We start from the raw sequence: 12569 nt of genomic DNA, 5'->3' as shown, positions 1-12569 counted from the left end.
ATTCCTGCCGGCCGGGGACTCGAACCCGCAACCTTTAGATTACAAGTCCGACTCTATCCATTAGGCCACGACTTCCCCATTTGTGTGGCCTTTGCACTGCTGAGAAATGTACCTTGTAATATTAACGAATCAAAGCCAGAATCCAAGACAACCTTTAAATATAAGCATAAAGTCTGGCCCACAGCATTGTTTATTCTGGCAAAAAAACAACCACTTAAGGGTGTGGTCTCATTTACCATTGGTAGGTGAAATATTGCAGGCGAAGTCCAATCATTTAAGTAGGTATCTGCACAATTTGGAGTTTTGTGTAAGGGCGAAAGATTTCAGTGCTGATTTGCTGCATTGACCAACAGAAAGCTGATTGGTTTAAAAGTGATTTGTGAGTTGGTGCCGATGGCCTAATGGGCAGTTCAACGACATATAATGCCGTTGCATTACGGGCATCCCAAGTTCGTATCCAGCTCGAAGACCTTTCCCTATGGACCCACGGCCCCCCTCTCCCACTTCACTTCCTGTCTACTCTACACTGTCCTATCGTAATAAAGACAAAACACCAAAATTAAATCTTAAAAAAAGTGATTTGTGAGTGGCACTTCATAGATTGCTACACTACTGACAGCAGACCTCTTTTGTTGAAACCAGAGGCTGGTTGGAGTTCCAGAGGAGCTTGCTAATATTCCATCTTTTTGATTCTTCTCAGGTGGTCGTAACATGACGATCTCTCTGCAGTCACGCACAGGCCACACCCACATGCCATCTGTGGTGGGTCTCTTGGTCTTCACCCAGTTTTGGTTCTGGTTCCCGCTCTCTCACTTCCTGTCTCTGGCCTTCACACCCACAGCTATCATCGGCCTCAACAAGGATCTGAAGGTAAAAAGAAACGTCTTCCAGTCTAAAAAGCAACACAGTGCAACCTCAACATGGGTGACTTCCCTCGTATAGAAGAGAAACAGTTGTAGGATATTTTTATCTCTGCATTATGTGTCGAATGTTATAATCTCCATGTATCCAGCATGGAGCCAAGCCATTAATCCATGCAAGAAGAACTAGCAGCAGTTGGAGCACTGGTAAAGTGGGTTAGTTCAAGAATGTCCATTCCTGTTCCTGGAAGGCCACTGTCCAGCAGTTTAGCTCCAATCCCCGTTAAGCACACCTGAACCAGCTATCAAGAGTCTTCAGGATGCCTAGAAACTTCTCTGTAAGATGTTGACCCTCCAGGAGCAGGTTTGGACACCCCAGGGTTAACGCAAATGTTCACATTGTCAAAACTAGGGAAAGCTGATGCTACCAAAATGGTCCTCTACATTGCTTGAGGCACAAGTACTGCATGCTAGAGTAACACGTTGTTTTACTCTCCAACCCCCCCCCCCCCCCCCCCCCCCCCCCCCCCCCCGAAAACCCTTTGTTCAAACCCTTGTGAACTTACTGGCTGTTGCCTCTACGGGCAGCATCCTAACTGTCATTGAACCTCCTATGTGACTTATTTTGAAGGCTGTACAGGGGCAACAACTTTTGGTGTCAACACTTCTCAAACAAATCACACAGGAGACTTGTTTGATATTAACCTATTTCTAAGGGAACACCATAAAATAAAATAATTGAAGTCTTTAAATCTACACTTTTCAATTTTGAATGAATAAGTTCTGTCCCGTTAACAGATGCCGAAGGTGCAGTATCGATCCAACTGCAAGCCCTCCACCTTTGCTTACCCTCCACCCTTGGAAGTGCCAAAGGAGAAGGAAAAAGAGAAGGTCTGTTTTAACCCTTGTATAATGAACTCTCACCTGGCTTGTCAAATCTCAGCTTGATACCAAAAACCAGCGTTCCAATGTTCTAGTCCCAGATTTCATGGCGCAACTTGTCCTGCTGTTCTTCTTTCAGGTTTCCACTGCTGTTCTGTCCATCACAGCTAAAGCCAAAAAAAAGGAGAAGGAAAAGGAGAAGAAAGAGAAGGAAGAGGAAAAGATGGAAGTGGTATGCATGTCCCAAAGCACTTCCAGAAACCTTTAGCATGTCATGTACCGCAGAACTCCAGTGATTTGGTCTTTCTCTGATGCAGGAAACAGTGGCAGAAGCAGAGAAAGAGAAGAAAGACGAGGAGAAGAAGGAGAAGGAGAAAGAGAAAGAGAAGGAGGAGAAGGAGAAGGAGAAGGAAAAAGAAAAGAAAAAAGAGCCAGAGCCAAACTTCCAGATGTTGGAGAACCCAGCGCGTGTCATGGCCGCCCAGCTCAAGGTCCTCACTATGTCTGACAGCTGCAGATACCAGCCTTTCAAACCTGTGAGTCTGACTCCTTTAATTTAGGCCTGTTGTGAATGTTTGACTGTTTTCATCTGTAAAACCACTCATGCTGCCAATGAGAAAAACTCTTCAGATAGAAGACTTTTGCCTAACGGCTCTAAATAAACAGCATTGAGAGCTGCAGTTTAGTGCTCAGAGGTCAGCTGGCATTACTTCAGCCACTTGTTTTTGCATTTTAGGAGATTTCAAATGTGAAAATGTCTTTAGCAGGAAAGTAATTCTGGATTTTGCATTAAATAAGACATAAGTAGTAGTATCATATACCATGTGTCCAAATGATGATTTATGATATATGATAACCTGTCAGCGTTGATTGACAGGTTATCATATGTCAGATGTGTACCTGGGTAGATTTATGATTTATAGCCATGTGACCCCCTCTGTCACCCTGACTGTCACGTCACTGGGTCCTGTCACCCCTGACTGACATGACAGTAAGGTGTGTAAATCAAAGCTCAAAACCGATGTTAGATTTGACTTTTGATGGATTTACGAGTGGATTTATGATGTTTTTATCTCTCACCTGTGCCATGGGGTTTTTAATGGTGTTCCTTCCTGAGCTGTAGGTGTCGGGTTCTTCCTGACTGTGGAAAAATAGTGGGGGTAAAGGGTGCATATTGACACCTTAAGAGGATCAATGTTGTTTTTGATCTGATTGATATATGTTAATGCCTAGTCACCAATTTGTTCCTACCAGCCCCATCTACATCCATCTCTGAAAAAAGGTGCTATGTCCGGGCATGCTTTTCTTTTTCATCTCTATAGCCCCTTTCACACAGAGATTCCGGAAAATACACGGGTAATGTGTTCCGGCAATTGTTCCCGGGTCGTTAGATTTGCTGCATTCACACTGTCAGTGATTTTCCGGAATCTGTGCGCGCGTTCACACACAATCCGTAAATGTTCCGGAATGACACGTGACGTCATCATGTGACGTATATAATGCGCTGCGCTTGTGTGTGTGTGTGTGTGGCTCAGGTATACCCTATGTATACTTTATAATTGCATTGTCCTTGGAGCGGACCTGACCTACATTTCACTGCTGGTTATACTCTGTATAATTGTGTATGTGACAAATAAAACTCTTGAATCTTGAATCTTGAATAAAGATGGCAATATCCAAAATCTTTGTCCTTGTGGGGGCATTTTTTTTTTGTCCTCATGAGGAAACAAGCTTATAAATGATACAGAATGTAGTTTTCTGAAAATCTTAAAACACACAACGTTTTCTGTAAGGGATAGGTTTGTGTGTAAGGTCGGTGTAGGGTGATGGAAAATACAGTTTGTACAGTATAAAAACCATTATGTGTGTGTGTGTGTGTGTGTGTGAGTGAGAGAGACCAAATAATCAGCCAAAGTGTTGATTATTTGTCTAAAGCAGGGCTTATTTAAAATGCTTATTTGTTTGTCTTGTCATATCCTGTAATGTACTTTGATTTCTTTTAAACTATATTATTCAGCACAATGGTCAACCATTGTTGTTTTATTGTGCTTTATAAATAAATTGAACTGAACTGGACTAAAGCATGATTCTGTGCACATCTATATGAGGTGGATGTTGTAAAGCCATAAACACAAGCACATAGAGGATATCCACTGTCAGTTAGACACCTTCACTGTTAGAAGGAAATGAATAGGGTGGGTGGTCTGAGAAGTTGGTGGTTTGAATCATTTTTAACTTAAGACTGCTTCTCATAAGTTTATCTATTCAACCTACAGATTAGGTTGTTCTGACCCTACAGATGTGTTAGCGTACACACATAGAGATGAAAAAGAAAAGCATGCCCGGACATAGCACCTTTTTTCAGAGATGGATGTAGATGGGGCTGGTAGGAACAAATTGGTGACTAGGCATTAACATATATCAATCAGATCAAAAACAACATTGATCCTCTTAAGGTGTCAATATGCACCCTTTACCCCCACTATTTTTCCACAGTCAGGAAGAACCCGACACCTCCAGACGGGAAGCTAGCTACAGCTCAGGAAGGAACACCATTAAAAACCCCATGGCACAGGTGAGAGATAAAAACATCATAAATCCACTCGTAAATCCATCAAAAGTCAAATCTAACATCTGTTTTGAGCTTTGATTTACACACCTTACTGTCATGTCAGTCAGGGGTGACAGGACCCAGTGACGTGACAGTCAGGGCGACAGAGGGGGGGTCACATGGCTATAAATCATAAATCTACCCAGGTACACATCTGACATATGATAACCTGAAAGTATATAGGACTGTCATACCATATAGTAACCCCCTTCGTCCACATTGTCGCTCCCAGTTACACACGGGTGGCATAATCATCTTGAAAGACACCAGTGAGGAAGAGGAGGAGCTTGTGGAGCCCGTGTCTGCTCATGGCCCTAAGATCGAGGAGGAAGAACAGGAGCCCGAGGCCCCAGAACCTTTCGAATACATAGACGAGTGAGATACGCCACCTTACAGGTACTTCCTCTACATGAACACAAAGTTTTTTGTACTTTTGTTTTGTATATTGAATTATATTAGTTTAGACACATGTGAAGATGCTAAACTAATAAAGAGATATATGAAATTCCAATACAATTTTATGCAAAAGTTTGGGCACCCCTGATAATTATCGTTTCGATTTATAATCTGCTAGACTTGCGAAGCAGCAACTTCATTTGGATAGAATTTATACCTTATGAGTACAGCAACATTTAAATTTTGAAATAACATTTATTATTAAACGATGCAATGTGAGTCATAACAAAAATAGACAAGTGCAGAAATTTTGGCGCCCCAATGGAATAATCACATCAATATATAGTAGAGCCACCTTTTGCTGAAATAACAGCCTGTAGATGCTTCTTATAGCCACTGATAATTCCCTGAATCCTGACTGCGGGTATTTTGACTCTTCTTCCCTGCAAAATGTCTTCCAGTTTGATGGCTGTCGAGCCTGAACAGCCTTCTTCAAAACAATCCATAGATTATCAGTGATGTTCAAGTCTGGTGGCTGGGATGGCCATTCTAGAACATTGCATCTACACTATATTGCCAAAAGTATTGGATCACCCCCTTCTAATGAACAGGTTTGACTACTTTAGTAATTTCTATGAGTACAAATCTTAATGTTTAAGCATATAATGATATTCTAGGGAATTGTGTGCTTCTAATTTTATAGCAACAGTTTGGACAGGACCCTTTTCTATTCTAACATGACAGTGTCTCTGTGTATAAGACACGGTTCAAAAAGACATGATTGATTGAGTCAGTGTGGAAGAACTTGACTGGTCTGCAGAAAGCCAAGTCCTGATCCCAGCTGAACTCCTCTGGTGTGACTTTAAATGCAGACCTTGAGCCAAAAACTCATCACCAAACACCAATGACTTGTACATAAGGGTACTGTCATTTTAGACACGTCCAAAACTGTTGCAACAGAGATGGAAATACAATTTTTAAATACATTAATTATGTTTCCATCTTTGTTGCCACAGTTTTGTTAGTGTCTTTTTCTGTTCTAAAGAAGGGGGTCCCAACACTTTTGTCCTTATAGTGTCTGTACAAGTCATTGGTGTTTGGTGATGAGTTTTTGGCTCAAGATCTGCATTTAAAGTCACACCAGAGGAGGCTTTCTGCAGACCAGTCAAGTTCTTCCACACTGACTCAATCAATCATGTCTTTTTGAACCGTGCCTTATACACAGAGGCACTGTCATGTTAGAATAGAAAAGGGTCCTGTCCAAACTGTTGCTATAAAATTAGAAGCACACAATTCCCTAGAATATCATTATATGCTTAAACATTAAGATTTGTACTCATAGAAATGACTAAAGTAGTCAAACATGTTCATTAGAAGGGGGTGACCCAATACTTTTGGCAATATAGTGTATGAATTCCTTGGTAGAATTGGAACAGTGCCTTGGGTCATTGTCCTGCTAAAACAAACAACCCTGGTGTAACTTCAACCTCTCGACTGATTCTTGAACATTGTTCTTAAGAATCTGCTGATACTGGGTGGAATGCATGCAAACGTCAACTCTGACAAGGTTGACGTCCCTGTCACACAACCCCATAGCAGGATGGACCTTCCACCGAATTGAACATTAGGCCGCCATGTAAAGCTCTTCTGGTTGTTACCAGATAACTCGGTCTTATTGCAAAATAAATCTGGCTTGTCCTGATGAGCTTTTGCACACATCAAACAGCTTGTTGGCAGTACGCAGCAGAAAAGTCTTTTTCCACATCACCCTTCCATTGTGCTGTTCCTCATGCAAGGTGTGCTGGACTGTGGAACAATGTATTCTTTGGAGGTGGTCTGTGGTTTGTCTGTGACCGTTCTTTCAGATATTTTTTTTTTTTTCTCAGCCTACCACATCTTTCCTTAACAATGGCCATTTCTGTGGCCTTCCATTTTCTAACTTATATTTCTGACTGTGGAGGGAGAAACCTTTTGTGGAATTTTTTTGTATCCTCCTAATTCATATTAACAAATTATCCTAGTTCTTAGGTCATTAGGGAACCTTTTGAGATTCCCATTTTGCTACTTTCCAGTATAGAATCAAGGAGAAGCACAACTAACAATTGGCTACCTTAAAAATATTTTCTATGATGGGTTGCACCTGAGTTTGCAGTGTTAATGTTCACTGAGCCAATCAAATCAATATTGTGTTGTAATTAATCAGCAGTAAGTGACTACAGGTAATCAACACAATTGAAAGGGTGCCCAAACTTTTGCACAGCCTATTTTTCACCTTCGACTTCATTTCATGCAACTCAGTACTGCTACTCTAAGAATTTCTGTCTGGAAAACATCACATTATGGAGCTATCTCTGGAAACTTCATGGTATATCACTACAATTTTTTTCTTATAAAGATATTATGCAGCCTCCTAGGGGTGCCAAAACTTTTGCATAAAACTGTAGTGGTCTGTAGTGATCTTGTTATAACTCGGTGAAGATCATGTGCTCATCTCCTCTCTTTTTTGCAGGTGGTGTCATGAATTCTGCGTGTTCACAGCATGCACCGCTACATGTCTACTCAAATGCCCACCCCTTTTCCTTTTTTACATTGTTTCCTCCACTTGGCCTATCGTGGGCACTTGAGGAATGTTTTACGCAATGGTTTTCAGTCATTACAATAAAATATATATGTTGAACATGAGATTGGGTGCTTTTATTGTGGTGGATCTGCAATATGCTTTATGTATTTTTGGCATTTTTGTATTGTCAATTATGATGTGGGTTGCATAAGGTGGGTAGTTTGCATGAAATGCTTTTGAGAAGACATGCTGTTCTATTTTAAACAGCATAATATAAACTCATGCATGCAAATTGCAATATATAAAATGTAAGAGTGAAGACCCAAAAGTGGTTAAAATGTAAAAAAATAAATGGTGGCCATTTATTGAGATTAAGTTCAAGGTCATCCACTTGCATTGTGCATTGTCTCTATAGCTAGTATCTTTTTGAATCTCAATTTACACAAATTACAGTTACAAAAGAATAAGCAACTATCTGGAGGAAAGAGACGTCAGTTCACTCACATTGTGAGAAACAACCTCAGTCATAGTGACAGTATTTTCTTAAAATAAACAAGCCACCTTTTTTTTCTATATATAGTATATCATAAGGTGTTTTCTACAGAAACTACCAAGTGGCTGTTAATGGTATGTAGTCAGAGGTGTTTTACCAACCTAAACTGACAGGAGGAAGCATTTAGTCACACTTTTCCCCCAACTGTTCACTATATCCCCTAAAAGGAAAAGATTTTTGTCAAGGCGCTAATTTCCTGAATGTCCTTACAAAGTGGGTGGGATACATTGGACTTTGACTTCAGGAAAATTGGCACAGTTCCGGAAAGAAACTCGTATATCATTTATATTTCCTTGAAATTTGTGGTCATGTCTTCGCATCTCTTTTAGGGAGTCTAGAATCTTGACCTTGAAATACTCCTTTTACAGAGAATTGATTGTAAATTATGTCGTAACTCCAGAGATCTTCATTAGTTTGTTTTTCAAATAAGAAAAAGAAAGTGTTCCATAGTTATTTTAAGGGCCTTGCAACACAGACCCCAGTCATCATCAACCTCTTAATGGACCGTGCTCTTATAAATTACATTTAGAAGAATGGTGAGTCAATGTCATAGCAAAAGCAGATGAAACCACTATATTATTACACTTTATTATGTCAACATATTTCCTTCATTGCCCATTTCTGGATATATGACCATACAAGGTGATATATCTACCAAGGAAACTTGTCTTGATATGACCCTAAAGGGTCAAAGCGAACACTTGGAGAATGGTGCGTCCTGCCCAAGTATGATTGTTGGTGAGCAAATACCTCCATCGCTTTTTGCCGTGAAATCACAGTCTGTTGAAGCCGCACTGATGACTGAATAGATGGCTAGAGCGAACTTCTTTTGTTCGGTCAGTCAGCAGACTGGCCAGAGTGGTGTTGGAGAAACGTTTATGACGGGTGTCCAGGCACTGGAGGTGGTCGAGAGCCTTCTGTTTGTTGTACTTGCTGGGTGCAGTGATGGACACGCTGGCTGGCCATTTGAACTGGGGACAGGGATGACTGTTAGGATTCCTCGAGAGTCAGGGAATTTGTGGATCTTGGCAAGAATTGCGGAACATCATAAATACAATGCTGTAATGAAACTCAAGGGTCGGACCAATGGCTCTCCCAGTGGGAATAGTAAAAGTGGCAATATGGAACCAGGTTGCAATGACCTGCAGGATTTCTAGCGGCATCAAATAAAATCTGTTCGTTTGAAGGCCCGACTTTTATAACAATGTGAGTTCAGCAGACAATGGAAGATGCCAAGTTTGAAACTTCTTTAAAAAGTCTCTTTTTTTGTAAATTCTGTTAATGCATTTATTCCTATTAATTTCGTATACCTTGAATCTGAGAGCACTCACAGCTCTTTAATTTCAACCACAATAGAAGTCATTTATTTCAAGCCATCCTGATAAGAACTTGTTTGACAATAAACTGTTTGTTACCATGATTGCATGTCTACAGTACCCACATCCCATGAACTATGCCAAAGGAATTGAGTTTATATAAGAGATGAACCTAGCTGATAAGCTTCTGTTAGCGGACAGTCTTTGGGTGCTCCTTAGTTCAGTATTGTTTGCCATAGTTTGCCATTTGTAGCCTATTTCATTTTTGAAAATAGGTGCACATGAAGCTTGGAGAATGCACCATAAAGTGTTTTGATATCGTCTTCAGTCTCAGTGCCACAGTGTATTCTACAACTAAATACCTGGTACATTTTTATGTCAGCCTGATAATTGTGTCAGGTAATTAAGCCATTTTTGTTAGTTGAGGTCATTGCAGATTCACAAATTTGTTTACAATATCACGTCATAGGGAACTAGGGAGTAGGTTTTTGCTGGGTGACCACCAGGCCTAATCCTTTACATTGCTCTGAATTTGAGGGATGTAATTTCCATATAAAGTAATGGTTCTATGTTATGGAAAGAGCACACAGTACTTGTTTTTAAAGGTAAACGTATATACAGTTAGGTCCATATAAATTTGGACACTGACACAATTTCCATAATGTCGGTTCTTTATGCCACCAGAACAGACTTAAAAAAAGTCCAGACTTCAAGCTTTAATTCAAAGGGTTGAACAAAAATATAACATAGGATGCTTGGGAATTACAACCATTTTTATATACAGTCCCCCCATTTACAGGGGCTCAAATGCAATTGGACAAATATAATAAAAATGCTAATTTTTGATATTTTGTTGAGAATCCTTTGCAGGTAATGACTATCTTAAGTCTGGAACTCATGGACATCACCAGAGACTGGGTTACCTAATTTGTGATGCTTTGCCAGGCCTTTACTGCAGCTGCCTTCAGTTGTTTGTTTGAGGGTCTTTCTGCCTTTAGTTTTGTCTTCAGCAAGTGAAATACATGCTCAATCGGGTTGAGATCAGGAGATTGACTCGGCCATCGCAGAATATTCCATTTTTTTACCTTCAAAAACTCCTGGGTTTCTTTTGCTGTATGTTTTGGGTCATCGTCCATTTGTACTATGAAGCGCAGCCCAGTCAATTTTCCTCAGTTTGAATGAATCTGGGCAGACAGTATGTACACTTCAGAATTCATTTGGCTGCTTCTGTCATCTGTCACGTCATCACACCAGTAACCCAGTGCCACTGGAAACCATGCACGCTCAAAGTGACCATGTTTCACAGATGATGTTATATGCTTTGGATCATGAGCTGTTCCAAGCCTATATATATAATTTCAGTTATAGAACAGGATTAGGAAGTGTTAAACATTACAAGGACCTATAAAATTGATTGTTTATTGTGGTGACATAGTTTTGTTTAGGGTTTGACTTAACAATGACCACAGAAGTGCTTCCAGTTGCTTTCGTAATGTGTTTCATTGGATGTCCAGTGTTTCTCGAATAAAACAAACACTTCCTGAGCAGACCGTGCCAGGAAATTGTGGACACCGATAGACTCTCGGGCCGTATGTTGATTGAATTAACCTCCACAACAGAGGGTTCTTGTGTTGGTCAGGGTCTGGGCTAACCTGTCTGAGTTCTCTCTTTGAGCGCAGCTGGAAGCCAGATTCACTGTCACGGATTCAGTAGATTTTCCAGACATTCGCTGGCGAAGCACTGAGGTGTAGTTGATGAGACCCTTGGGACTCTGCTCTTAAAAGTGTCTCCACTGGAGAGAACAACTACAAGGGCCTCCCTATTCTGGGAAGTGAGAATAGAGTAATAGAAAAGCAATGCGAGTGAGTTGGCTAAATGGATGGTATAGGGCAATAAACATCCACAATTTTCCAGCCATTAGGTGGACGAATGCAGTGTGAAAGTATGTTGCTGACAGCTATCTTTCATTCCAGCTTTCATTCCATTCCATACAATCAAAGGAACAATCCCACAAAGACTGTTTAGATTCTCCATGCTTGCATGCTAGTGATTTTTTGAAAGTGAACTCGTGAGTCAATCCTGAATGGTCAACTTCTGGAAAGAAGAGAGAAGACTTTGGTTCATTGGGCAAAGAAATCATTAAGCAGAGAGGTAGAACAAATGTGGGCAGTGAAAATGGTTGTGGTTGGCTCCTACACTTTCCACTTGATGTTAACGTTAAGTAGGCTATGACAGAGTTTGGCTTCTTGTGTTTCAGAATTTAAGCATTAGCAGTCCTAATCTTATGTCGTAGCTTTTGCTTTTTTTCCACGTATGGAAAGGTTTAAAATAACAGTTAACTATCCTGGAACTCTTTGAGGACAGCTTGTCAGGACAGTCAGGATGAGGGTTGGATCCTAACATTAATGGAGCTTGCCTTCTTTGTTTTTGTGCAAATGTATTATTTTATGGAGGGAAAAGGACTCAAGCAGTGGCTCTTTTTCTCTCTGCGGGAAGCCAACCACAAATTACCTCTCCACTGCAGAGGAAGGATGGATGCCCGGAAGACGTTAGGCGCTAGCTTGAATAAAATGAAATGACTTGATCACTGACCAGTTGCCACATGGAAATCATGGCATAGCATTATTTCATGTAGGTTACTGTGAAGTTATTCACTTTTAAAACCATTTCGCATTGCTTGATTTGTTTTATATGCTCACCCTTCCCCAGGCCACAGTTAATGTTTGATTTTACGAAGTGCTCTCAATGCAGTAATTTCTTGAGTGCACCCGTTCAGCGATTTCAGGAAGGAAATGACTTGGCACACCAGCCAGATGGGTCACCCTTTCTGCGATCAGTTATTGGACTCCAGATGACTTGAGGCAGGTAGCAAGATCGGCCATGCCACTGTTGCAGCTGTTTCAAGTCAATTTAAAGGGTACACATCTGGCAGAAACCCAGCAAATAATTGAAAAATCATGTAGGATGAAACCTCTTGTGATGGTTTAGAACAGGGATGAACAATTCGAGTCCCAGAGGGCCACTGTACAGCAGAGTTTCAAGAAATCCTTAAGACCTCAGTTTTTTTCAGGTATATTTGATTAGAGATTGAGCTAAACTCTGGGCTGGACCAGACTGGAATTGCATGTACCTGCTTTTCAAAGTCCGACCCTGTGTCCCAATGTGCATACTATCCACCCGATCTGCCTTAAATATTATTTAAAATTACTAATGTCACATAGAATTTAGGATGGATAGTATGCACATTGGGACGCAGGCCAAGTGAGGAACATTTTGACTTCTGGAGTTGCTCTTCAATTCTGGTCCCAGAGAGGGGCTGTCCTGTTGTGTTTCAAACCTGATCAAACTCACCTGCCTGTGATTTCCCAGTATTCTTGAAGACAGTCCTGCT

General features: G+C 40.8%; 1 protein-coding gene across 1 annotated transcript in view; it reads left to right on the top strand.

Moving 5' to 3' along the window:
• Positions 1-7431, top strand: part of LOC306875492 (26S proteasome non-ATPase regulatory subunit 1) — a 42447-nt gene extending 35016 nt beyond the window's left edge. The window contains exons 21-26 of the mRNA XM_079426111.1: positions 701-870; positions 1659-1751; positions 1882-1974; positions 2060-2278; positions 4586-4749; positions 7259-7431. Of these exons, the coding sequence (XP_079282237.1) occupies positions 701-870; positions 1659-1751; positions 1882-1974; positions 2060-2278; positions 4586-4732 (722 nt within the window). The 3' untranslated portion in view covers positions 4733-4749; positions 7259-7431. The remainder of the gene's footprint in view (positions 1-700; positions 871-1658; positions 1752-1881; positions 1975-2059; positions 2279-4585; positions 4750-7258) is intronic.
• The last annotated feature ends 5138 nt before the right edge of the window (positions 7432-12569 follow it).

Source organism: Barbus barbus, assembly GCF_936440315.1.
Source record: "Barbus barbus genome assembly, chromosome: 9".
Classification (NCBI taxonomy): domain Eukaryota; kingdom Metazoa; phylum Chordata; class Actinopteri; order Cypriniformes; family Cyprinidae; genus Barbus; species Barbus barbus.
Note: the sequence above shows the minus strand (reverse complement) of the source record. Positions and strands in the feature narration are given on the sequence as shown.